Source organism: Brienomyrus brachyistius, chromosome 18, assembly GCF_023856365.1.
Source record: "Brienomyrus brachyistius isolate T26 chromosome 18, BBRACH_0.4, whole genome shotgun sequence".
Lineage (NCBI taxonomy): Eukaryota > Metazoa > Chordata > Actinopteri > Osteoglossiformes > Mormyridae > Brienomyrus > Brienomyrus brachyistius.
In genome coordinates, this window is record NC_064550.1 from 10,138,308 (window position 1) to 10,165,955 (window position 27,648).

Sequence of the window (27,648 nt, forward strand, 5' to 3'; positions counted from 1 at the left end):
TGCATCTAATGATTCACAATAGGTAGGTAGATATGTGTTTTTGCGTGTGCTATAACGCCTCGTAAGTAAGCGAAATAGTTGACCTTATAACCAGTTCTGCAGCCAAATACTTTAGCGTCCATCTGGTAAAATTGGATCAGCTGGCCGGAAAGCTTGGCGGCGGATGGCGCTATTGGTTCTCGCCTCCCTGAAGTCCCGCCTTCGCACCGTCTCCTCGCTCTGCTATTGGATACCAGGAAATTCAGCCCCTTTCGAAAGTCTCGCGAGAAGAGGAAGAACGGTCTCCTATGGTGACAAGCTGGGTAGCAGAAGCAGTAATAGCGGCGTGCAACTGAGTTAAAAAGAAACACAGTCTTATTAGTTAACCGGTTTAGCTGGACCGCTCATTACTCCGATGCAAGTGCTAACGGCTTCGCTTGTATAAGTTTTGAAGTGTCGGCCATGATTCGTTAATGTTTCTCCGCGATGTGCTGTTTGTGTATATGATTTCGCAGTGCACGCTGACTGCATAGGCTGCGCTCCGCCCCTGCTCTGCAGCGCTGCGCTCGCCCACCCGCTCGTCGCTACGACGGACCGCACGGACACTACACTTAATCAAATCTTGACTAGCTAGTGCCGTGAGTATTTGCTCTTGTGTGTATTTGTTTAGCTGTGTCTGAACGATAGTTTAATATATATATATATATACATACATACATTATGTATACATATATATAATGTCATGTGGATGGAATGATAAATGACTATCAAACTGGCGCTTTACAAAAAAAAAAAAAATCCGTCAACGTCAACTGGGCGCTGCGCTTCGGCTGCTTCTTGCCCTGATGGTCCAAACGAAGCCCTGGCGCTGATTACACACGGGCGCCAGCTAGGACCCGACACGGGTCCTGCCCAGCTTTTGCATCGACGTGCGGCAGCTCCATTTCTCTGCAGTGTGCATCCCACAATGGCTGCATGTTGTTTTAGTTCGGTGGGTTTAGTTTGCGGCTGAACAACAGACTGTGGCTCACGGTGTTTGTGTGTGCGTGTATATGTATGTATGTATGTATGTATGTATATGTGTGTGTGTGTATAATATATAATATTATTGCCCTCATAATTTCGAGTCCTCTGTCTGCTGTCTAATCAGATCAGGATTGTGATCGTCTTTCCCGATGCCCTCTTTCCTGGCTGATATAGCCACGTCCCTGCACTGCCGTGTCGGATGTTCCCCCCCCCCAGTTATTTGTGACTCTCGTGTTGTTGCTGCAAACCCGCTGTGTCATCAGTCTCTTAAGTTTTTATACACAGAAAATGAACCAACATACTGGTACCCTTCCACAACTGACTCCAACTATATTTTAAATGTGTAGAATTTAGGTTATTTTCCACTGTGATGTAACTGCCATCACCATATTCTTTGGTGGTAGTGTTGGTGGGGGGGGATGAGGTAATGTCTACCCCCTAATTAGTGAAAATCCACAGCTTTGCAAACAAGCATAACTGTCATCCACTGCACAAATGGTATCTTATAGAGCTTAATTGAAATAAAGTAACTGAATTATGGAGCCATTTCATCTGTTCTTTTTTGATTTGTCTGTAATTTTCTTAGTCTAATTACTTTCATGTTTTTAAAGTATTAGGGGTCAGAAGATTTTACCTGCAGCTGCCGTCCCCTGGAGAGTCAAAGCCGGCTGAAATGGATGAGCAGAGTGTTGAGGTATATTTCTTGAATTTTTCTCTCCTACAGAATTTTGTCTAACCCCTCAGGTGTAACAGCTGAATACAGTATGAGGGCCAGGTTTACCGGGCTGCTGCTGTTTGTGCATTTTCTTCTGTTCCAAACAATAAAGTGCTCCAGCAGTTAATATTGTACATCGCTGCTAATCTGAAGTATGTATGTTTCTGAGTGTGATGTGTTGCTGAGGTGTTTTGCCATAAAGAGCTGATGTATGTGGCTCGGTGGGTTAGGCCTCAGTGTCTGTGACCAGAAGGTCGTTGGTTCAAGTCCCGCATAGCCTCACTGATACCTGAAGAAAAGTTGGAATTTATGAAAAGAAGCATTCCAATGTACCCGTACTTGTGCAAAAGGCAAAATATAGGTCATTTCATCTAATTTCCCATCAAAATGGTAGTTGCAGGAATACATGCCATTCAGAGACATTTGTAATTGGGTTTTGCTTCTGTTGAATGCATAACTACCGTTTTTTAATAACTTTTTTTTCCTGTTAGACCCCGCGTTCCTTTAATGCAGTTTTTTTTTCTTCTTTCATACACACAATTCTTTAATTCCTTTACCCCCCCCCCAGAGTATTGCGGAGGTGTTCAGGTGCTTTATCTGCATGGAAAAGTTGCGGGATGCCCGGCTCTGCCCACACTGCTCCAAGCTCTGCTGCTTCAGCTGCATCCGGGTGAGGATGGGTGGGGGGTGAGGATGGGTGGGGGGGTGGGGGGATGCCGCTGCCACTTGGCTAGTAAGTCAAATGGCATAGCGTAAAAATAAGCTCATCTTCGGGGGGAATGAAGCCACTTGGCATCAGAACCAGTGCTGGAATGTCGTTTACAGAGAAGAATTTGTTGTTTTAAAATTGTGTGCATTTGTAGATCTTCCACTTTGTAATCTTCTACTAACTGATATTGGGCTAACTAACATGCATGATTTTCCTACTGAGCACACTGTCTGCTACAGGAGTGATATCAGGAAGGAGTGATATCAGCAGTAGTTTTTCCCTCACGTCTGATTTTATCCTGGACGTACCAATTCAATTTGGAAACTGCGCATGAGATTTGCTACTTCAACTCTGCCCCCCTCCCCCCCCCCCCCCCATTATGCGACCCTACCTGTAACTTAACACATCTGGTAAACATGGGAGACATGAAGCTGTCCCTCCCCAGCCTGCCAGTCTGTGTACATATGTTTAGCGGCAGTGTCCATTTATAGATGATTTCCCCCACTTTGCACAGGGGTGTGTGTGGGCTCACTTACACAGCTGAGCTCGATATGCTACTTAAGCTGCGCTATAATTAAAGTCCATTTTCGTTTCATCAGGCAATGATATTCTCTGCCTCCAGGCGCTGGTAAGGTGTGGCGTAACTGCTGAAGGCTTGCATTGTGTGTTACTGGATATGTCTCGTGCCAGTTTTGTTTTTTGCTCTGGGGTGTGGTTCTGGAATACGGAGGCTGGTCGCAGTTTCTTGGAGGTAACCATCTTGAGTTGTGGGTAAATTTGTGGTAAAGAGGCTTGTCGTATAGAATGTTTCTCCCTGCAGCTAATGTACAACTTCAGATGAGGGCAATAAGCTTTAGTTCTTGACCCAAGGCATTTGTTGATCGCAGTTCAGCTGCATTTTTGCCAGTGTGCTAAACCACAGTGGAGCTTGTAGATGTAAATATGTCTTCTGTGGGTGGTTTTGATCGTGCTGAGAATCGTAGGTGAGAGAGAGTCCGTTCCTTTGTGGTGATATTCACAATAGGGATATTCTGATTCCCCAGGTACATGGAGCTTGGATATGGGAAAAGCGTTAAGGCCTCATCGTGAGGTCATTGAATTATTTATGTATTTTTTAGAATTTAGTGACCAGTCGTCATTGTTGACACGCCATAGCAGACATTGCGCAACAACGAAACGTGTCCCCTGCATTTAGCCCATCGCTATAATCTCTTTTCTTAAAGAAGTGTTTCCCAGTCCAGTCCTTGGGGGACCCACAGACAGTCCCAATAATTTTGGTCTGTCTGGGGGGGGGTCCCTGAGGACTGGATTGGGAAACACTCTATTAACAGACACCAGAGATCCTTTCAGCTTTTCTTTGTTTACCATTTTCGCGCTAATTATCTGTCGATTTTTCCTGTTTCTCGCTCTTTTTTCCAGCGCTGGTTGACGGAGCAGAGAGCTCAGTGTCCGCACTGCCGGTGAGTGTGCCTGGTGCTTTTCGCAGGAGCCTTGGTGTTTATCGTGTCTTTCTTTGATTAGTTTTGCCAAATGGGTCTGTGGAGTCAAGTATGAAGTTCGCCAGAAGTTCATGCTTCTTACATGCATCGATTCGTCGCTTTAAATAGACTGTCCCACACTCCACCCAAGGGGATCGCATTAGGCTGTGTTTGTGGTCATTTTGCATGACTCGGTGAATAAATATCTGAGCTCTTTCAGGGCACCACTGCAACTGCGGGAGCTCGTCAACTGTCGGTGGGCGGAGGAGGTCACGCAGCAACTGGACACACTGCAGCTCTGCAACCTCTCCAAGCATGAGGAGAACGACAAGGACAAGTGAGCCTTTGCCCGTCCTGGGGGACCATTGTGCAGACACCTACTCCACGGTTCATTCTGCAGATCTTTCCACTTTCTGCCAGTACTTGTCTGGATGTCGACGTTTTCAGTGTTGAGCAAACCTAGCCAGATCTTGTTTATGTGCATTGAAGCATCTTGCAGTGGTTTATCCTGTGACACATCCAGGCCAACCTCAATGTGACTTCTACACCCAAGATATCTAAGCGCTCAACTCTTCCCGCAAACTTCTACTCCCGTGTTAATATTTATAACTACCTGTCTATTAGGAGTTGCGATAACTGAACTCTGACAGTGTCCCACGTCTGTTCCATGGCGATTCAGGTGTGAGAATCACCACGAGAAGCTCAGTGTCTTCTGCTGGACCTGCAAGAAGTGTATCTGTCACCAGTGTGCGCTTTGGGGCGGCATGGTAAGGGTTGGCCGTGGACACCTGCTCCTCTCGTTTTTGGAAACCTTGGATTTGCTGAGGTCTAAGTGTCAGCTGATGGCTGTAGCCTCAGGCCGTCGGAGTGAACTTTTAACCGGTGTAGTGTGAGGGTTTCATTGTAAACGTAGCTTAACCATATTCTGCGTGCTGTGCAGTTGTGCTGATTTGGCCAATGCAGTAACCGATCAAATTAAGTGTAAATAATGCTAATTCACATCTACAAAGGGTTCTCTGATTTATATCTTTTATTTTTCTAGTTTATACTAAATGTCCAAATTGGGGTCATTGTAATGTGTTGCTTTTTTGTTAGTTTGGCTGTATATGCTGATTGTGATAGAAATTCTTTTTTTGGTGTGTAATAATCTAATGTAGACTGTATCTCTGGCTGCTGGGCAGCTTAACATTTGGTTCGAGGGTAGATGGAAAGCGTTCACAATCAAACTGCTTAGCCACCTTGGCGGTAAGGGGTAAAACAGACTGGGTGTGCTGGGTTTCTGAGTCGTTCAGTCCAGCAAGAACAGAGGAGCTGCTGCCGAGAGACTATGGTGTTCTCCCTCATGGTAGCCTTTTTGTTGCCTTTTTATTGTAATGTAACTGTACTTGGAAATCCTGTGGTATGTTTAGGCTTTGACCTGTTAATATGAAAATACTTATTTTAAAATTTGTCTGTGCATGAAAAAGTTTAAAGATCTCAGTATGTGCTCCCATGCGACTACTGGTGGAGGGGTCAAGCGGTCTAAGGTGCTGAATTTAGGCGTGAGTTCAAATCCCACCGCTGCCGTTTAAGGGTTTCCTAAATTTCTTTCAGGATATTAATAAAGTATCTATCTATTTGCTGAACCCTAGGTGTCATGGTGCAGAGATGTCCACTAGCTCGTTGCAGTCGTGATGTTTAGGTCTGGTGCCGGGCTGTGCCATACGTTAGCATCCTGGGGAGCCCCACCTCTAATGCACGCCCCCCCTCCCCTCAGCACGGCGGACATACCTTCAAGCCCCTGGCCGAGATCTACGAGCAGCACGTGAGCAAAGTGAACGAGGAAGTGGCCAAGCTGCAGCGTCGCCTGATGGAGCTGATCAGCCTGGTGCAGGAAGTGGTCAGTGATTCGCAGAGGGCCGTCACCTTCGCGCTGGATTGGCCAGCGCTCTCTCATTCCCTGGCATTTCCGTAGATGCGCACCATGGTAACGTTTCAGATGCAGAAGAACAGTTTGTCCACTAGATGGTGCCACTAATTCAAGATATTACGGTATTGAGTTTATGACCCTGAACTGCAACATTGTTTTGCTTTTATGACCATTTTCAGTGATGGTCCTGCTAATTTAATAGATGCTCATTTTTTTTTCCCCAGGAAAGGAATGTGGAGGCGGTCCGTGGGGCGAAAGACGAGCGTGTGAGGGAGATCCGCAACGCGGTGGAGATGATGATCGCACGTCTGGACAACCAGCTGAAGAACAAGCTCATCACCCTCATGGGTGGGCGTGGCCGTCCTCTGAACCTGCCGCATGTCGCTGGAGCGGGGAGGGGGGGGGTGTGGACGGTCACACCTGAAACGCACATCTGGTCTTTCTCTTACTAGGTCAGAAGACGTCGCTTACTCAAGAGACGGAGTTGCTGGAGTCCCTGCTACAGGAGGTGGAGCATCAGGTATAGCTGCACGTTCCTCTGTGTCACGACTGGCCCTGACTTGGGGAGCCAAGCAAAGTGTAGCTTCATGTCAGGGTGGTGTGTGTGGGAGTGTGTGATCGGGGTGTCCAGGCTTCCCGGCGCAATAAGGGCTGGATTCGTTTGCATGCTAGATGGCTGGTAATTGGACGACAAAGTATGAAGAGAAACTCTTCACTCTTCCACTAATTTTAAACATTTAAAATTGAGTTCACTGCTGCATTGTTGCATTCCAAATAATTAGCTTATTTTCAGTATGAGGATCGCATTATTTGTACAGCTGATTCGGTACTTGGCATTACTGGTACAAGTGTAGTTGAGCATCTAATGGTTTGCACTGGCAGTGGATGCAGTTAAATAGAGGACGGTACCCTTTGAGGGGAGCACTCTGGAGATAGTGGTCTCGATAATGGTGTACTCATGGTGGAGTGTAGGTGTGCTAATTTTCGCAGTGGGTAGCTTGAGAGCCAGCTGGCTGGATGTCAGATGGCCTCTGTATCCTAGTTTCCTTGATGGCTAGATCTTTAAATTCCTCCAGCTTTAGTGCCTCCCAGTGACTTTCAACTGGGGAAAAACGATATTTGAAGATGGCCCTAGTTTGAGCTGGAATGTTATTATTAATAAACAGAATAATTGGCCCCCTGTCCAGTCAGTGGCTAATTTTACCTCATCCAGTGTTTTCTGTCCAAATGTCTTGACTTTCAGACACAAGCCGCAGACCACATATCTCATGCAGGCCATGACTGTTCTCCTCTGGTACACTCGTTCTGTGTCTCCTGCCTCGCTGTGAGTAGCAGGAAAGTGTAGCAGGGTGTGTCATGGGGAGAGGCTTGAACGTATTCTGAACCGGTCCGGAGTAGCCTGAGGGGGCCGAAGACTCTGTGTCATTAGTCATTCAGTTTCCACTGTAGTCTATAGGCTGAACTTGCCTGCCTGAGGACTTGTATTCACACGAACTGCCTCTGACCAAAGCTTCACCAAGCTTGAGTGTTTTTTTTTTTTTAAGGCAGGGTTCCCCAATTCTGCTCCTGGGGGACCCGTCTGACACGGAGGTAGAAAGTCAGAATCCAGACTGCAATTTTTGTTTCAGCAAGCCCATTGAACACAGTCACAGTCACAAAGTACTCGTCTGGTTCGTCGAAACAAAATCTTGGTCTGGATTTTTACTTTCTGGACCTGAACCTGCCATCTCTGCTGCAGATTTCCCTGGTCAGACATACCTACTGAACCTGGCAATTGGCCGGTGAGCTGAATAAGGTGTGTTTGAGCAGGGAAATCTGCAAACTGTGGTGCGGACTGGCCCTCCAGGACTGGAACTGGGGAACCCAGGTGTAAGGGATTCTGTGCAACGTGGTGCTATGAAAAGCTTCCACACTTGGTGTTTATTGCGCTCTCAACATCACCAGGGATGCTTGGTGTTCAATGGCCCACGGTGACTCGGGGACAGTGGTAGCTGGTGGCGTCTGGTTAAAGGTTGTGTTCATCGCTGGAGCAGATGGTTCCATCAAAGGCTTTGTGTTCCTCGTCCACAGCTTCGCTCCTGCAGCAAGAGTGAGCTGATCTCCAAGAGCCCCGAGATCCTGCTTATGTTCCAGCAGGTTCACCGCAAGCCCATGCAGTCTTTCGTCACCACGCCCGTACCACCAGACTTCACCAGGTAGGCTTCCGGGTCTTGGGGGTCGGGTCCAACGTGCTCCAAGGTGACGAGCCGAGCGACGGCTAGCCAGTGATGCCCTTGGATCCCAAGTGGTCTTTGGTCAAACTTCAACAGGATACTGCCAAGCTCCCATGTTGCAGCAATGACGGCTCACCGCTGCAACCTTTGTGGTGGTTCCTGATGTCCTACCGCTGCTGGTAGAAGCTCGAATGTCTGGTCTTAAGATTGATTTCAGAGCCGGAGCTGGGATGTGATTTCCTGTTGTGTCTCCTGACCCAGCACCAGGAGTGTGAATCGAATCTCCAAGCATCGTTGCTATGGAGTAGTTTCACCGAAGAGTAAAACTAAAGCATTAATAGGCACATTTGCACTAATGAACTGGCCTCTTTCATTATCATTTGATTGCTTATTCACTGAGGAGAAAGCAGGGGGGGGGGATTTTTTTCCCCTCATCAACAAAGTATACTGGAGAGCTGCTATGTTAGAGAAATGGTATTTGAAGAAACGAGGTTGTGTTCAGTTCACATCAAGGCGGGGTCAGTTTCAGAAAATGCCGTGGATATTGCCTAACAGGCAAAGCGTACAGACCTTTTAATGGTGACCTCTAAAATTAACTCGGTTTACAGGCAGTACTGGAGTAAAGCTAAGATTACTGGCCTGTCTTGCCCCTTTATCGATTCTGGTCATGCATGCATGCTAAGATTTATTCACAGCTAAAGCATGACCTTGCCTCTTTGCTTTCAGATGTTTGCTATTTTTTAGAGTCTGCTCTTCAGGAGTGAATCGCTCACGATAGCATTCAGACTTTTATCTGTGTTGGGTGAATAGCAGCAACGCTTGCAACAGACATGAAGAACTTCTATTCTGGTCTTTTATTATAATTTTTTTTTAACTGCCTTTTTATGTTTGACATTTACGTAAATGGTACCTCCATTGAAACTGTCCCTTTCTGCTCGATTTAAAAGCTCTTCCCATCTGCCTTTTCAAATGAAGCAGGTTCTTCGTCCAGCCTTACGATATAATGCATCTATGAAAGCACTGCAGTGCTTTCAGACGTACTGGGGCTATTGGGATAGTCGCTCCTCAAGGGTTACTGGTCAGTCAGGTGGGGTTAAATCTGTTCGTCACGATTATGAGCATTCAGCAAAAGCCCGTTTTAAATGTACTGTGGTGTTGCATCGTAGACGGGTTTGGAGAACTAAAGGAATGCTTGGCTTGTGTTGGCTACTTTGAACCAACATGGCTGGACCAAAAGAAGAGGTTGCAATGGGTAAATGTATATGTTTATTGTAGGGTGTGTGTAATATGCAGGTCCGTAATGTATATATTAGGGGGTAATACGGTACATTATCGAACAAAAGTTTGGGAGTCTTTCTCGGGGAAGAAGCCCTGTTTCTGGTCATTTTGAGGAAGGTAGTAAATGTGGCCGGCTGTTTAGGTGGGTATATTGCAGGGTTTCAAGGTTTGGGAAAGTATCAATTGAGCAACTAGTTTAACACACACTTGTATGTTTGTGTCAGTGTTTGTGCTACATTTACTGTGGTGCTCACATGGGTAGGTGGGACGTGTCAAGCCCCTTTTATCTGAGTGGGGTGGGGGATGTTGATATAGTGTTAGGATTTTTGGATGTTCTAGATGAGCTTAAAGCAACGCTTGTGTCAAAGTGCGGTTGTACGACTCTGTGGCGGGCGGTGGGGTTTCTCTCCTCCAGTGTGTAGATGGTCTTTCTAAAGTTTGAAATGTTGGAATATCTGGCCCAGTTTGTATATTTAGATTGCACAGTTTCTTTTTATAAAAGCACTCTTGCAGCACTCTGTGAGTCACTTCTTGTGCTGTTTGTTCGTCGCATGGCTTCTGCCGTCCTGCAGCATTTCCCTTCCCCAGGTCTCTGCCTGTCCTTAAGCCCTGACGTTTGTTATTCAGAATGGGAATTATGTAACGCATTTGACTCACTGCAGATGACGGGAAGTGCACCATGGTAACTAGCTGGGTGGCTCGCTTGTGTCTGTACCGTGCTCTGGCTTTTTGATGTCAAATATCTGAGAATTGCGGGAGGAAATAATTGATACCCTTAGCGCTGCCTATGAAAATGGTGCCAAGATGTCAATTGTCAATCTGTTCAGTATTGCAGCCTGGACGAAATTGCATATTTGCTTGTAATTGCACCACTGGAAAGATTTAAGTTAAAGTGTGGGGGGGGAAAGGAGAGTTTTTGATAGCACTTATGTAATCCTTTGATATGAAAATGTACTGTGATTCCTGCAAATTCGCAGCTGACCTTTCTAATTGCTGTCGGAACGCCACATTGCATCTGAAGTAGTGAGAAGTGCTTCTAATGAGACTAATTGCATCAAGCTGCAAAAATTATTTTGAAGTGGGTGTTGGTGAAAGAATGACCCATGCATCCTGTCTTCATCTAGGTGACCTAATCCACTGCATATCATTTAACCCCGTTAATATTGGCTGCTTTATGCATCGGTTTCACTTGAACACCAGAAACACGAAAGATCTGATGGGTGTTATAACATCGCTTGCGAGTTAAAGTCCATAAAGCAGGCGGCAGACTCCCCTGTCATTTGTCTCTTCTCATAAGTACTGACAGGAAGTTAACATGACTGACACCTTGGCTGTACACACAGCAATCATGGGGTTGCTTGAGAAGAACGTGGTGGAGGTTTTGGAGTCCATAACTCCAGCAGATGCCGTTTGTCCGGAAAATGGGAGCATTACAGCCGGCAGGGACAAACCTGGCCGGTTACTTGTATTTAATATCAGGGATAAATGAGGTTCATTAAGCAGGTGAAGGTGAAATGTTTGTGGAAACTGCAGGACAGTTTGCTTCTTTTAGTTTTGTGGCAGAGATGTGTCATTCCAGTGACTTAATGTTGCAAGGGCTGACTGGTCAGATTTAAAGGACGGGGTGATGTGGACTGTCTTCGGATGACCATGGGGTGCATGGTTAAGTCATCACGTACGTCAAAAACTTAAAAATACATACTGCATAGGAGCTCTGTAGAAGATTTTTTATTTTTTTTGCCTTAACTAAATTCGGGCCACGTTAAGGTATCACCTCCTTAAGGTATCACTGATCCAGTACAGTGTAACATCTCCCATTCAAATAAAGAACTAAAACAAATTTTCTTGGGATATTCATTTTTGATTTTACGCATGCATGCATTTTGTGAGCTTTGGATCCTTCACTGCAAGCTCCTTCTGTCTGGCAAGGGTGCCTTTTTTTTCAAGAATACTGTAAATTTTGTGTCTGCATTATCTATCCTGTGCAGACCTGAAGATGTCGTAGGTCATTACATATAATGCAGTAGTACTCTCACTAAATGTATTAACCAGAAAATAAGTACTGATCCCTTGTTCGTTCATTTTTAATCAGTTGTAAAAGTTTATATTTTGCTTACAAGGTAAGATGTTTTCTCATGATTTGTACTTGAGTAGTAACAGTTGTTACTTCTGCCCCCTCAAGTAAAGTTTTACTGAAACGTTTTCTTCGCTCGGACCTACACCAGTCCCAAGCTTATGATAAAGGAAACGTAACACTTATTCAAATGCTTTCCCTACACCGACTATAAAATGTCATATAAATTTTGGATTACTGAAGGAATGGATTCCTTCACATGCATAGTAAGTGAATTCAAATGAATTATCATCTGGTTATTCTGTGCATATGAGCACAGGAGATTTGATATAAACAGCTAACATCACCAGAGCAGTGCAATATATTTACAACCCAGCAGTAATGCAGTGGACCAAGCATGTTCACAACAGCTTGAACTGCTCTCATCTTCTGCAGTTTGAGGACTAGATATCAGAGCACATCATTACGGAAAACAAAAGCAGTCAAGTAGTAATGGATACAGGGAGTATGGTCTCTTAAAAAAAAAAAAAAAAAAAATACGTCCATAATTTTGTATTCACATCAGGCACTAAAGTTTAAACAAGTGTCTTGGCTAGTCAGCTAGTGTAGCTATGCTTAAGGCAGATTGTTCATGCTGCATAGCTTGGTTACATAATGAGGCCTGGTTGCTAGCTGATTGACCTGCTATGACAGTTGCGTGTTGTGGCTACCGTCTTTTATGAGTGAAGTTACACTAACGCATATTAGCTAGCTGGGTAACGTACTTTTAGACATGCTACACCGTTACTGTGAAAAGCAGAATCGCTGTCACTGGCCCCAACTGGTCAATCAACTTGCCCGACATACGACGAGCTATTGCTCATGTCGAACGCTGATATAGTCATATTTAAGAGGGAGCTTTTGTGCCGAAACCACCTGATTCTGACACGTCTCTCCCCCTAATTGCAGTACTTGGATGTATATGAATGCATAGTTTTGAGACCAGTCTGCTGCCACCTCTGTTTTACCTCTTGCGTGCAAAGTCACAAAAATATTTCATGGATCTTTTTCAAACTTTGCAGTCTCACTGCATGAGTGAAGATTTGAAATGAATCAAATTTATATCGTTGCCATTTAAACAGCATCTAGTTTAAAACTAACGCTTTGCATATGCATTTAAACCATTTTGTGTCAATTTCATAAAGGGGCTCAGATTCTAGCTTGGTTTAAGCCAGGGGTGGCCAGTCTTACCCAGAAAGGGACGGTGTGTATGCAGATTTTTGCTGGAACTCCCTAATCAGGTCACTAATTAGAGGACTGATTGGCTGGAGAGTCCTCACACCTGGGTTTGAACAGCTGACCCACAGGTTACCCCCAAAAACCTGCAAACACACCAGCCCTTTGCGGATAAGATTAGCCACTTCTGGTTTAAACAGGGCTTTTAATTCGGAAGACTCAGGTTTTGTCAGACTAGCATACCCTACAGCCAATGAGAACTGGAGTTTGATGTAGTGCCTCGAATCTGTTGCATGTAGTTACCTAATTGGAATGGTACTGTGTGACTGGAGATTTCATTAGGCTTCATTTTAAATGGACGGTAGTCTGCTTAACCACAGAACAGGTGGTGTATCTGAGCACTCCGATAAACTTTAAACAAGTTTCTTTTTCTTAGCCGACCTTTGTAAATGATTTATTTTTCTGGGTTTATATTAGGCTGGAACGTACACAAAGCCATTCAGTGACATCAAGAGCAAGTAAATAGGGTAGTGCAGTTTTATTTTGGGAATTCTGCAGTTAGTGAAGATCTGTGTTCCATGGTCTTTTTGTTCTTGTAAAAATAACCTTTTAGTTGTATGGTAGGTTTTTGTCTCTTAATGTAAAATCAATGATGGGCATATTTAAGAATGGAAGGAATGCTGTTCCCCTCAGTAATCCATATATTTTCAGCATTTATTGATTTAAGTGACAGACATTGAAAAATAGTGTTTGAAGTGCATTATGCTGGAGACGTGTGTAATTAGCAGAACACCGCAACGCCATAGAAACGGATCAATTTCTAGATGGTCTGAGATCTGACATTATGCGGTGTTGGCCAGTTTGAATACTGGAGACTTTTCCCCTGTAAATGTTTTCTGTTTCACAAACCAATATCAGTCCATGCATTATACATTTTCTGCAATGTTTCATAAAACTTTTTAGGATGTTTTTCACAAGCTAATGTGCTTCTCTCTTCCTAGTGAGCTAGTACCAGCCTATGATTCCAGCACCTTTGTATTGGCGAACTTCAGGTACGTGTGTGTGTGTGTGTGTGTGTGTGTGTGTGTGTGTGTGTGTGTGTGTGTGTGTGTGTGTGTGTGTGTGTGTGTGTGTGTGTGTGTGTGCACTGGCGTATGTAGTTTTGATGTTAAGAGCTTTATGTTGTAACTTCTACTGCAAAAGATCTTAATTCTCTTTTTTTTTTATTCTCCATCTTAATGGGGAAATCACGTCAATGAAGAGCATACCTACTGTTTTTGCGATTCGGTCTGTTATTAGTCTCTGGTTCACCTGTCTTGCCATGCCCCCCCTTGTTTAACCCACAGCACCCTGAGACAAAGAGCTGACCCCATATACAGTCCACCCCTTCAGATTTCGGGACTCTGCTGGAGATTAAAGGTTTATCCAGTGAGTGACTGTTTTACACATCTCTAACGATATGATTGTGTCGGCGAATGATTAGAGGTTCTTCGTCAGTGAAGGATCTCTTGGTTATTACACTCATTAAATGTGTGTTCCGCCACCGACAGGATGGAAATGGCGTCGTCCGTGGAAATTACCTCTCGGTGTTCCTCGAGCTGTCGGCTGGCCTTCCGGAAACTTCAAAGTATGTTCCTCGGTTGTCGTTTGAAGAGTGACTGTAGAACAACTTGACTGATGTGAATGCAAGACCACGTTAAGCAGGACTTTCTAAAGCTAGTGTGGGTCCGTCTGAGGTCTTAAAGCCATCTTTGTGAGTTTCACCTTTGGAAGTTCTGCTTCTTTGAAGGAACCTCAGCTTTTGAGTTGAGATCTAACACCGTTGCCTGTGTCCCCGGAGATATGAATACCGAGTGGAGATGGTGCACCAGGCTTCCAGTGACCCTACAAAGAACATCATCCGGGAGTTTGCGTCCGACTTTGAGGTCGGAGAGTGCTGGGGGTACAACCGCTTCTTCCGGCTTGATCTCCTGGCCAGCGAGGGCTACCTGAATATGCAGACCGACACCCTCGTCCTCCGGTACGTGATGCTGAGTGGGGGAGACTTTGGTAAAAGGTGGGAAAGCTTTAAGGCTGGGAGGTTTCAGAATGGCACAGTTGGCTGATTTGAACGCTATATAGTGGCTTTTGTATGACTCGTACAATCAGTGTTACAATCAGGTCCTTCAGAGGGCCTGATGTGTTGGCATCAAAGGGCTGTTTTTCACCGGGGACTTAATGAAGCACAGTGGTCCTTTTCTGCTGTGCAGGTGGAGAGTTGCTGCACCCACTGTAAGAGATGGAAGATGCTAGATTAAAATTTATGGTACCACTTTACAAGAAGATATAAACCCTTTAAAAGGGTTTATGAGTGGTTTATAATCATGTTATTACTTGGGTTGCAACACCTTTGCAAATAATATACAATTATAAATGAGTTAACTTTTTTTATTATTATTAATGAGTTTATACCATTTTTAAATGGTAAAAGGGAGCCACTTAATTATTTTAATGAATACATTTTTTCTCCTCTAAATCAGTGTTTCCCAATCCGATCCTCGGGGACCCACAGACGGTCCACGTTTTTTAGCTGGGAGGGAGCAAAAACGTGGACCGTCTGAGTCCCCTGGGACCGGTTTCGGAAACGCTGCTGCTAAGGAATGCTCGTCTGTTTGCTTTCACAGGAGCATTTTGAGCAGGATTTTGGTAAATTTTATAATAAACTGTAATAAGCTTGAGGTGGGGTTTTTGTGACCTCGCTGGGCAGGTACCAGGTGCGATCGCCGACGTTCTTCCAGAAGTGCAGAGACCAATGCTGGTACATCAGCCAGCTTGAGTCTGCCCAAACCAGCTACATCCAGCAGATTAACAACCTGAAAGAGGTGCTTGCCGCCTGAAGCCCTTAAGTGCAAAGCTCTCTGCTCTGTTTTTTTCTTTGCGTGATTGTAATGGTTACCTTGTCGGTGTTGCCGTGGTGACAGCGGCTGGCGATCGAGCTGTTCCGCAGGCAGAAATCTCGCAGCTCGTCCCCCCCCGGCGGGCGCTCGTGCCCCTCTGCCTCAGAGCGGGACCCCCGGCCTGGAAAGGGGTCTGTGGCAGAAGGTGGCACCCAAGCTACAGCTGCAGAGGTCAAGGACGAGGAAGAGGAGGAGAAGACGCAGCACGACGACTCCAACGTGAGTCATCAAGCGTCCCGCTAAATTTGTCCTCCTACAGGCAGCATCAAATTAACGTGTTTGTTTCTTTTCACTAATTATACTTTAGATAGCAGATTTGGTGGAACAAATGCCTTCAGTTTAAAGTTAAAGGGATATTAGTTCCTGGCTTTAGGGGAGGCTGCTAGTTTCCTGATCCCAGCATGCCTTGCACCAGGAATAGTTCTATGGCTGGCTGTACTTCCTGTAGCAGTTGTTGAGTTTTATGACTTTTAAAATGCCAACTAGCAGTGAGTTGTACTGAGCGTGCCCGGGTAGACCTAACCCCCCCCCCCCCGTTAACCTTGCGCTCTGCACCGTCCCTCCCCCAGGAGTTATCAGATGGGGACCTGGAAGTGGACTGTCTGACGGGGGATGAGGAGGTCAACCCCCTGGACGGAAGCAGCACTTCAGGGAGCTCGACGGCCACCAGCAACACAGAGGAGAATGACATCGACGAGGAGACCATGTGAGTGAGCCGAGCCAATAGGGAGCCCCCCCCCCCCCCCCCCCCCGGAGCGGCTGCCCGGGTCACTGGAGGTGCGAATGGAAACGCAGCCGGCAGTGTATGGGCTGCTTTGATATTGGGGGGGGGGGGACACTGCTTAATATAAAAGCAAAGGGCTATTTATAGGGGGGGCGAATTCAGCCAAATTAAACCATCGGGGGTAGGCGTCCTCCCCCGGTTCCTATGTCCCTGAATTCGGCAGAAAATGGCTGAACCCGGATAGCATGTGACTCTCTGTAAAACGATAGATCAGAGTTGAGTCACTGCTGCTCGTGTGACCCCAGAGTACCCCCTTAAACCCCCCGCAGCCCCCCCCCCCCCCTCCTGGTCCCTCTGTACATCCCCCCCCCCCCATTCTACTGTTGGACCTGATGAGGCGTCAGTGAGTCACGTCGGCTTCTGTATCGCTGCAAACACACGGTCGTGCCCCCCCCTTAAAGCCCCCGCAGCCCGGTCCCTCTGTACATCCCCATCATCCTCTCTCACCTTTCCGGAATGTCCTTGTCTCTCGTTAGAGCGGATCTGGTGAAGGCTGGCTGTCTCTCTGTACAGGGTTTCTCCTGGCCTCCCGTTCCGGATCCTTCCAGATGTTCTCCTAGTTCTATAAATAGCTCCACCCAGTTTCTCTGCAGTAGCATCTCTGTCACCCTGACAGCCCCCCCTCCCCCCCGGGTGCCCTTTGCTGATCTATTATTCAGTGTCTAACACCCATTTTAGGGTCTAAGAACACGATGGGCAAAAATGAAGGGCATTGTGGGTATTTCGGTTATCTGGAAATGCAGTGTCTGCGTGTGCGGCGCTGTAGATTTGAATCCAGCCATAATTTAGGTCCTGCAGTCTCTGGTTCATTTTAAATCCTTGGTGTTTTACACAACTTGGCTTCCATCTTCTGAATGTAAATGTTATGGGTTATACATTGTTTATTATGTCGGTAAGGTGGGTTTATACTGATCTGTATGTAATTCGTCGGTTTCTCATAAGAGTTTAGTTCTGAATAATTTTTTGTGTTAGGGATTTTTGAAAGTCGATTTGAACTTTGAACTTTTTAACGGCAGTTGCACCAAACAGTTCTGTTGACACCTGTGAAACTCGGGAAGAATGTACATTTGCTGTGATGGGGTGTTTTATGTAGGCATTCATAAAAATGCAGAGGAATGAAACGGAGTGTTTGTCGGTCATGGACTCCATCTGCTTTTGCCCAGCAGAGTTGGGAGAGATGTTGTCACGGTCTTGAAGTGCAGAGCGTGTGCAGTTGGTCGGCTATTTAAAGCTTTGCTGCTAAGTCCCATCCAAGAGCCGCTGGTATCTTGTCACGATGCTCCTCACTTGCCACCAGTAATGAATTGGAGGTTACAACCTGCCCTGGCACCTGCGACCGAATGGCCTGAAGCCAAGAAGCGTTTTCTCCTAATAAGACTGTTTAGAGGTTTCATCTGTCTGGTCGGTCTATGGACCTCTAATCGACACAGACGTTTCACCCCTTTTGGAAGATGCTCTTTATTTGGAGGGAATACTTTTTGTTGACGTGATGAATCAATCTCTTTGGACTGACTAAAACACACTCGGCAAGTCATTTCTCAACATGAGGAATGAGGAAAACTCAAATGGGGAAAATATTTAAACATTCGTTCTCTCTAACTCTTAGTAATTACTTTCTGTACTGGAAGTGTGTGTGTGTGTGTGTGTGTGGGGGGGGGGGGGGGTTGTAATACTTAATAGCAGGTAGGTCTACATTTTTGTCCTGGGTTATTTGGTTGGGGGAGGCTTCAGGAAACACAGTGTACTTTTACCTAGAATGCCCTCTTTCTTTTTTCTTTTTGCATTTGAACTTGTGGTAAATAAGGTCTCTAGCAAAGGAAAAAAACCCTCCTATTTGTTGGTCTGTAGATAAGTTGTGTGGGTTGAGTCATTGGGCGTGTCGCTCCTGGCCAATTAGACTGTCGCACCACTCAAATCTCTTAAGTTCAGTCATTTGATGACCAGAGTTTGCCTTGCCGTCCATCTGTCATTGATGGCCAGTAATATGTCTGGTACTTATGCAGGTCTGGCGAGAATGACGTGGAGTACAGTGGGAACCTGGAGCTGGAGGAAGGGGAGCTGCCGGAGGATGTGGGAGGGGCTGCAGGTAATGCTGATGGGGAGGGGCTCCAGTCCCGGCCTGCGTGTTCCCCAGACTCGCCTCACTTTTGATCGAAGCAGCTAAGACTGTATGATATCACACCGCGATACGACGCTACACAGCATCATAATGCGCAATAAATTACGGGGTTTCTGGTGCTGCGTGTATATCTGACAGCATGCTGGCTTTTCAGTGCTATATGGATGTTTATCTATGCCCCGTAAGTTAGATCCATTAATGTGGATCCATTAAGTATGTGCCTCTCATTAATGTTTAAGGTCTTCTACTAATCTTCTGACCAAATTGTGGGTGTAAGTAAAAGTACCAAAAAGCCCACGTCCAGACAGATGTTTGTGTTATTTGAGGCCCGGGGGCCGGTTGCACAAAACACCTAAAGGTTTCCCCTTTAGTATGACACTTAAATTTTAATTTCTCTTTAGCTAATGGATTTATTTAAGGGTGTTGCTCAGAACACTAGCGCCTGCTCGTGATGCCCGTCATCGCCTCACAAAGTTGCTCAAAGTAAAAAAAAAAAAATAGACAAGAAAGGCAGGAAAAGATTATACGTTTGGAGGAATACAATAAAAGAGAGAACATACTGATAAAAGAATATATTTAATAAATAAATAAATTTGATCCGCAAACAAAAGGAAATTGCGATGAAAATTAATTCAAGAAGTCTGGTGAAAAGGTCCATCCAAGAGGTTCAAAACATTATGACTTATCTGTTCTGGCCAAAAAATAATTCACTAATTACAGGAATGAATGCGACAAAACTAGTAAGAAGTCTTAGCAGTTGACGTTAACTAGCTACTTCAGATAGGTTAAGTGACTAACATGACTTGAGGGAACTGTTAACATTAGTCTATGAAATAGAACTCTGTACATAAACTTGTTGAAGAGGAGCAACTTATTACACATTTAAAGTATTTAAGGTATAGATATAAAGTAGACTGTAAGGGTGGGTAACCTTATGGTTAGTCGGCGAGCTCAGCTGAACGTGAAACAGGCTTAATGTTCTATAACAAATAATTCATTTCCCGAATTTATTCTATACAAAATGTCATTTTCATGGTGGAGGTCCACCTCCAACACCTCTTTCAAATGAGGCAGCGATGGTAGCGGACATGAATGACGCGGCACACCGGTGATTTCTGGACATGAAATACATCGTCTATTACAGCCTGGAAGGAGCCCATAGCATAAACCCGCATTAACTGCAACGCAGCTGGGGGAGCACAGCTTCGGATTGGGGGGTGATCCAACTGCAGACGGTCGGACAAATTACTAAAGCAAAATTAGTTGCTCATCATTAAGCGTATCTAAGGGGTTCTCCTGGTCGCGGGACACTTTTTGGGATGCGTTCATTTTCGTTATTTGTTATCATAAACTCGGCCATGTTGCAGTTAAGCTACGGTTAGAGGTACCTTAATTTTTTTTTCTTAGTTTGGTTGCTAAGGTCTTTTGTGCAGTCGTTAAGGGATTCCTTAAGTGTAAGACCAAGATAAAGAGAAAAACTTAAATACTTAAGAGAAAATTTTAAGGAAATCTTAAGGAGGTGACTTAAGGGTGTTTTGTGCAGCGGACTATCTTAAGGAAACTAACTCGGACTTTAACGAAAATCTTAAGGTGTTTTGTGCAACCGGTAATTAGGGTGCATGCGTCATATAATCAGCATGCGATATCGTACCACCATGAAAGCAACACGGAATCAATGTTCACTTTGTAACGCTCAAGTAAGCTGTAAATACACTCGCATTTTGTCGAGAGTGTTTTTCAGAGTGGTTTTGCTCTGACACCAGTGTGTGTGGTCCTGGCGCTCTTTGCAGGGGGTTCGAACCCCGGCTCACGCGGTCTCCGCCGTGGGCCGTCCAGCCTGGCTTCGGCCACCAGCAGCAGCCTCCTGGAGATCGACCCCGTCATCCTCATCCAGCTGCTGGACCTGAAGGATCGCAGTAGCGTCGAGTCGCTGTGGGGGCTCCAGCCTCGACCCCCGGCGTCTCTGCTGCAAAGCGCAGGCATGGCACCTACTGCCTTCTGCTCTCTACCTTTTACCCTTTTGTCCTGCTGCTTTGCACTTCTCAACATTTCACATTTTTGATTTCTCTTCCCGCCCAGTCCAAACCAACTCCAGGAAGGATCGAGACCGACGTCCGCAGGCAGTGCGGCGGTCAGCCCCCGATTCCGGGGTCCTGATCCGGCTCAAGGCCCAGATGGCAGAGGTGCGCAGCAAAATGTCAGATGTGAAGTGCCACCTAGAAGCACAGGGCGCTGGGGAGTCCAGGGCCAGCCCATCCGGAGCACCCTGCTCTATGGCACCAGTGGACACTGAGGGCACGCGGGGAAAACCCAACGGCCAGGAGCTCCTGAACAAGGGCACGGCCGCTGCCAGGCACTGCCGGGCTGGTGAGTGTGGCTGCCGGCCCTCCACCCGTACGTTTTGGGTTTTAAGCACAGGTGGAAAGTTCAGGTCCAGAAAGTACATATCCACACCAAGGTTTTGTTTTAACCAAATAGTTGAATCCACTGACTCTTTGTGCTCAACTTGTTGGTTGCAACGAAATTGTGGTCTGGATTTGTACTCTCTGGACCTGAACTATCCACCTCTGGTTTTAACTACCACCTGTATTACTTGTTCATTTACTTGTGCTGAAGCATGACTTCATGAATCATTTTAAGCCTTGAAACTGAATAAGTGGGAGGGACGCGAAATTAAATTCTCTACCGATGTAAATCAGTGTGTTACCTTTTGAATTTTGCTTCTCTTTGGTATTAAAAAGCGCTGCTCTGTGATTGGATGGGGGGGAAAGTGCACGGATGTCAGCAGTTGGTTAAGGAAATATCACTATATTAAGATCTTCGGTGACACCAAAACAGAGCTCAGTGGGTGGGATGATGGTCTGCTTAGTGTGACTGGGATAATCGGCTGTTTCTTTGTGTCCCGTTGCGTGCTGCAGGGTGGTATCACTAACACCTGACGATGAGCCCCTGTGTGTTTGCCGCAGGTGCCAAAAAGGTGCCCCCTCCCAAGCAGGAAGCCGGGGGGGCTGCCGGCGGCCTGTCCCTGCGCAGGGCAGCGGAGGTTGCGGACAAGGAGCCCCGGGGCCAAGCTGGGGACGCTGTTACTGAAGGCGGAAGGGGGGAGCTGTCCTCGGCGGCAGAAGGTCTGTGTTTGGGGAAACACCCCCCCCCCCCCCCCCCCCCGTGAAAACAGCCTCTACAGTAGCTCAGGACTTGTTGTAAAAATGAGCCATGTCAGATTAATGATGAATCAGAATTGGAGCACTTGTATTACCCTGAAGGTAATTGTTTGTAGTTACAGACTGCAAAATACACACACAGAAGACATTATAGTACCACATACAATAATTTTCAATACAAAAAAAAATCATAAATGTATGAAGATGGTAATGGATGATAAATGTGCAGCCCCTAGTCCTACTCTCGCTTTGGAGCTTCTCGGTGACGTCTTACAATTTAAGTTTTAATTCTTAGTTCGCTCTTTGCGCGGTTCCACCTTGTTCTGTCCCACACCTGTGGGATGACTTACTGTCATGCCCCAAGGGGACACTAGAGGGCTCCTGTCTGCTGCAGGGGCCCCAAAGGCACGCGGCGGGATCCATGCCTCCGCTCCCCCCGTGGCCGGCTCCGGCTGCGCGTCCCGCGACAAGCCATCGAGCTCCAAGCACGAGGAGCAGCACTACGGGACTGCCGGCGCTGACCTCTTCAATATGGCCGGTCTCAATGGGGTCCTGCCGGCCACCAAGAACCGCCGGCCCCCCGCCCTGGGGTAGGTGTGAGTGCTGAACCCAGAGGCCCTTCCGGCACCAGAGATAGAAAGTTCAGGTCCAGAAAGTAAAAAAATCCGGACCAAGATTTTGTTTCATCCAACCTGTTGAGCACTGGGTGACTGACCCTTTATACTCAACTGGTTGGTTGAAGCAAAATCTTGGTCTGGATTTTTACTTTATGGACCTGAACTCTCCACCACTGGTGTCAAGCGTATACCTCCTCTGTGCAGCTGTGATTCATGTCCTGCTTTTCACTCTACAGAGAAGCATTTTCATACTGAGTCGCTGTCTAGTCCTTGCAGCACTTGCTTTGATTCTGCGGATGTCGATTTTTCGTCTTGAGGATGCTGTGAACTGAGTACCCTTTACGTTTCCTGTCGGCAGGGCTGGCCTAACTGACAGCTCCCTGGATGGGGACCTGGAGGGCCCCAGCGAGATCCGGGAGTCCCTGCTGGTGCTGTCGGAGGGAGCCTCTCCACACCCCGAAGAAGGTGACTCCATCCTGCATGTCGCTCTCGCTTTGGTTCTCCCCTTTTTATTTCGCTGGTATTTGTGGCATAAAGTGAACCTAATAATACATCACAAGCATATCAATGTCACGGAGCCAGCTTGGGTTGTTCTGCCAGGTTAGTTGTCCAGTGAGAGACCAGTAACAATCCCCTGGGAACAGGAGCGATACAAAACATTATAATCTAGTATCAGAGAAGCAGGTCAAATGACGCCAAGAGAAACTAGGAGATTTGCTGCAACCTACATCAGGGCATCTAGACGTACTAAGTGACACCATATCAATGGAACAGCAAATGGAGACTGGCTGGGAGAATCAGGGTATTTCCTAGATAGAGGTCTTAAGGCAAATCTCAAAGGTCATGTGAAACTCTGCAGACAGGATGCAGTTTGGCAGCTCGTTCCCCCAACGAGGAACCAATATGTCAGACCGTTTTCCGTGCAGTAATCCCCAGGTGACGTTCAATTGCTGATCGTAAAGAGAGAGATGGAACATTAGTTCCTGATGAGTGACTCGTAGGGCGGCTGCTGTTGTGTTAACGGTTCTGAAAGGCGGCACCAAGGGCAGGAGTGACCCGAGCACATGCAGGGAGAGGATGGAGAGCGAGAAGCAGGGCTGGTATCACAGGAGCGTTTCAGCTGGCTGAGTGCCGTTCAGGCTTGCTGTGACACAAACTCGGGTTTGCCAGCCCCTGGGAACTCGGTCCCTTCAAGCTGCAAGGGTCCAATCGAGGAACATCTCCCACTTCCGTCAGCATTTTGCGCAAATCCCAGCATCCGTAGATCTCGTATGTTTCGTGCGTTCGGTCTGCGATTACCAGCCTCGGGGGAGCCCATAGCTGTTCTCAGACGTTCCTCTCGCCCTCTCTTCAGGGCTGCCTTGCCAGAAGCAGTCTCTGCACCTCCTGCCCGGCATGAGCAGTGACAGCGAGATCGAGTGCGACACGGAAAACGAGGACGAGGCCGTGACACTGGAGGCTGGCGACTGCCGCTACGATGGCCGGGCGCTGCCTTGTCCAGGTGGGCACTGGGCCGCACTCCCAACACTGACTGTCATCTGTGCGGCTCAGGTGTGACGTGAGCTAACCGGCGTTTTAGCACTCCTGTAAAAAAAAAGGTTGGTGGGATTCTGTCTTTCCAGGTGACCCGCTGAGCTCTGAGGACCTGAGCTTTACGGCAGGGGAGTCCAGCGAGAGGTGACTGGTCTCGCGGCAGCACTGGTGCGGACGGCCTTGTGCACCGCTGTACAGAACTAACCACATTCTCTCCAAAGTTCACCTTGCACTCGTAGTTATTCATATTCTCTCTAGCGTGTCATCTTTTTTTATTACTGTTTTATTTTTGTATAAATTTGTTGGATTTTTGGCCAGAACAATGCAACGTATTTGGGAGACGATTTCCACTGCTCTTGGAAATGGATGTGCTGTACTCTGCTGTATGATCCTGAACAGGGTCGTCGAGGCGAAAATAATTCCTTTGTGCTCATACACTGCATTCCCTCCTCCAGCACCTCCGAAGTCAAACCAGGAGAGCCATCGTTAAAGTAGACACACCCTCAATGAGCCCTAATGAATGGTGTTTATCGACAGTCATTGACTGGCTTCTTGTGGTGGTACTTTCACTGGAGGCCCGGTGTCAGAGGACAGTTTACTGTTGTTGGGCGTAAAGGCACATCCTGCCACTAGCCTGCTGCTGGTCTCCCTCCAGCGTGCCCCCCCCCCCCCGACTTCTGTTAACAGGGAATCGAACTCGCTGCTGGTCAGTCTCTTTGCGATCGATGCCTGCAGGCTGCGCACTTAATGTACTGGATGGGATTGTGCTGCTTGGCTGCATGTTTTTGTTCTTATTGAACTACCCCCCCCCCCCCTTTATTGGAGTTTTGAACTTGTGAGGGGGGGCTTGTTTTGCCTTGCCTTTTAATAGTGGAAGGCCATTCCTAGGGGATCTCGGACTGAATTATTGCTCTGCATTTCAGACTGGCTCCTTTTTAGACCAATTTGAAGGGAACGTTCCCTGATTCCTTGTTCATTCCCTGCACTTTTCGTCCAGCGATTTCACCTTTTAGCACTTACAATCAGCCAATGGGATGGAAGCTGGAGCTGCTTCCATCTTGCATTGATATTGGTCAGTGTGTTCGTTTTGTGTTCGTCAGTCAGCTTCGTAGTACTTAGCCCTACGCTGCAGCTTGCCGCTACAACAGTTCATGGGTTGTTTCTCATCCTGTGATAGTTGGGACAATCGGATGTGGTCAAATATATTCATGTCCTTTTTCTGATGGTCTTTTTTTGTAAATTCTATTTTTTATCTGAACATCTTGTCAGTGGTTTTAAACTTTCATTTAATGTCGGCTCTAAGGTGTTTCTCTGAAACTTGTGAATGCTGGATGTGTTTACTGTCGAGATTCCTCTTTGTTAATGTCAGGAGAGGTCAGGTCAGCTGGGTTTTGGAGACACATTGTGTAAATGCATTTCCCAGTGTTAAATATTCGTACTGCGCTGCATGTTATAGCTTCATCTCATTCATCTGCACCACAGTTATGAATGAGAGAATACGATTGGCTCATTATCTTCCCTACCTGCTGTGCTGAATGATTGCAGTTTCGATGTCCGTTTAGGAGACCATTTCAGAACTCTGGTCTTGGTGCGTCTTCAGTGCTCCGTGTCATGCATTTATGAAATTCCTGTTATGAATATTCAAATACTAAGTCCTCCGCCAAACCTGTGGAATATCTGCTTTGTGATCTGTTATGTTTCACCTACACTGAATGAGAGCGTGTGTCTGTGTGACTGGACTGGACTGGGTGAAATCTCACGGAATGGTCTTTACCTTTTGAGTGTGTACTATCGTTGATTGTTCGGGATTTTAATTTTGAAAATGCAACATCTGAGTTTTGTTGGAAATGAACACTAAGTCACAAGAGTAATGAACAAATTGAAATATTTTGTCCTTGAAATAAAAGTTTATTTGGGATGTAAATGAACAGACCAGCTTCCTTTTAATGAATCAAACTGACCCCCCCCCCCCCCCCCCCCCCCCGAGATTAATTCTATTATACAGGAAATGTCCACAATACATATGAAATATGCTTCCTCTGCTCAAAGTGGTGGTCTTCTTCGATATAAACAGATTAAAGCCAATTGAATGAGATGGATTGAAAAGCAGCATGTATGTTTTCTGGGAATTTGACGAGCCTGATTTTAAAGACGCGATGTTCTCCCTTCTTCCATAGTCACTTAGGCGAAAGGCTGGAGCCGAGCCCAGAACAGCATGGGTAGCGTGTTAGTCCACTGAAGAGCACAGAATTATTGGCACCCTCAATACAAGCCAATAAATATTAGGAAATTACTGGGGGGGGGGAACAACAATATCATGTTGAACATTTTTTTTTATAATTAATAATAATAATAATAATAATAATAATAATAATTAGTGCCCCTGTATGTGGTGCTTGTGCTCCCACTCGTAACCAGGATTAGTGCCCTCTGTCTTTTTAATGTTTAATGCGGTAGAACACAGCAAGGGATCGGAGACCTTTTCTCCACAGACGTTCTTCTCGAGGTCCTTCAGAGACTTTGGCTCCTTATTTGTGGACAGTCCAGCTCGCTCCATCGTTTGTCAGGTGGCTTCCAGTCAGGGAGCTGTGTTCGCCATTGCAGAAGCTTCATTCTGCCATCAGTAAACCTTTTTTTCCTCTTTCCTGTGGACTGGGAGGTACGCCTTGGATCACTGTCCTGCTGGAAAATCCACCCATGACCCAGTTCTAGCCTTCTGTCAGTGGCATCCAGATTATGAACTAAAATTTCCTGCTATTCGATGGCGTCCATGATGACGTTTATTCTAAAAATGATCCCAGGGCCTTTGGAAGGAAAACGGCCCCAAAACATCACAGCCCCCTCCACCAGCACCCCCATATCGCACAGTGCGGATAAGGTGCATTTCCCTATGACCTCCCTTCTTTTTACACGGAACCAACCTATGGTATTTGTTCCCAAAAAATTCTCTCTTTGAAATGCCTGTTTATGTACTCGGCGACAGACGCCAGGTGATTTTCATAGTACTTTGTCTGGTCGTCCTTCCCCATGATGTGCTGCCATTTCGGGGACCTGGTGACCCCTTCATGCATCCGAATTCAGCCGTTCTTAAAATGGGAAATGCAGATCATGGATCACATCTTTCTGGTTTGTACTAAGAGAATACAGTTTGCCTGAGGTTTGTTCATCTTGATCGATGATTAAGGAAGTTGGGTCTGTCCATCACTACATAATTATTTCCCAGTGGTACCGGAAGTCATGGATAACCATTCCTAAAGATTGAGGTGCTTAAAATTCAAGTTGTATTCCATCCATCCATTTTCCAAACCGCTTATCCTTCTGGGTGGTGGGGGGTCCGGAGCCTATCCTGGAAGCAATGGGCACGAGGCAGGGAACAACCCAGGATGGAGAGACCACCAACACACATTATTTTATTATTATTATTATTATTATTATTATTGTCCGTCCATCCATTTTCCAAACCGCTTATCCTACTGGGTCGCGGGGGGTCCGGAGCCTATCCTGGAAACAATGGGCACGAGGCAGGGAACAACCCAGGATGGGGGGCCAGCCCATTGCAGTGAAGTTTATAGTCAATTATAAGTCAATTATATTTCCCCTTTACTTCACACCCGACACTGGCTGTCTGTGAAACTTCACGTTTGCTTCATGGTTCTTATTTATAAGGCTCGCTGCATTCTAGCTCCCCCCATCTTTCAGGTGTCATCCTATCCACCCTCCTGTAATCTCCAATCTTCCACGACTGCTATCCTCACTCCTCTATCTCACCCCTGTTGCTTTGGTGACAGTGACAGAACCTACTCCAGAACTTGAAAGAAGCACAAAAGGCTGAACTAAACTGAACTCTTTGCAGAGGAACCTTTCTCTGTGGTTACCCCCTGACCAAGCACAATTCGGTGGTG

The 27,648-nt window shown here is 46.3% G+C and overlaps 1 protein-coding gene across 4 annotated transcripts; it reads left to right on the forward strand.

Moving 5' to 3' along the window:
- The first annotated feature begins 259 nt into the window (after nt 1–259).
- trim37 (tripartite motif containing 37) lies at nt 260–25,674 on the forward strand. Of its 4 annotated transcripts, XM_048982486.1 has the most exons (27): nt 260–617; nt 1,617–1,699; nt 2,289–2,390; nt 3,849–3,889; nt 4,128–4,244; nt 4,587–4,674; nt 5,664–5,786; nt 6,041–6,164; nt 6,269–6,336; nt 7,060–7,140; nt 7,887–8,011; nt 13,598–13,648; nt 13,943–14,024; nt 14,147–14,223; nt 14,437–14,616; nt 15,343–15,457; nt 15,557–15,751; nt 16,102–16,238; nt 18,320–18,402; nt 20,226–20,414; nt 20,515–20,802; nt 21,402–21,560; nt 21,961–22,186; nt 22,572–22,678; nt 23,568–23,714; nt 23,836–23,914; nt 24,202–25,674. In XM_048982486.1, the coding sequence occupies exons 2-26, from the start codon at nt 1,679–1,681 to the stop codon at nt 23,892–23,894; spliced, it is 2,985 nt and encodes a 994-aa protein (XP_048838443.1). In that variant the 5' UTR covers nt 260–617; nt 1,617–1,678; the 3' UTR covers nt 23,895–23,914; nt 24,202–25,674. The 4 variants fall into 4 exon arrangements, with proteins under 4 accessions (XP_048838443.1, XP_048838444.1, XP_048838445.1 ...); XM_048982487.1 differs by having other exon boundaries at nt 261–617; nt 21,991–22,186; nt 23,836–25,674; XM_048982488.1 differs by lacking the exon at nt 7,060–7,140 and having other exon boundaries at nt 261–617; nt 23,836–25,674.
- Nucleotides 25,675–27,648: the final 1,974 nt, after the last annotated feature.

What these genes read in the sequence shown, in the direction of transcription:
- trim37 (XM_048982486.1), top strand. Translation starts at nt 1,679, where the DNA reads ATGGATGAGCAGAGTGTTGAG. An exon ending in GCTCAGTGTCCGCACTGCCG is followed by an intron (nt 3,890 to 4,127) that starts GTGAGTGTGCCT and finishes GAGCTCTTTCAG; the next exon opens with GGCACCACTGCAACTGCGGG. An exon ending in GGAGATTAAAGGTTTATCCA is followed by an intron (nt 14,025 to 14,146) that starts GTGAGTGACTGT and finishes CGCCACCGACAG; the next exon opens with GATGGAAATGGCGTCGTCCG.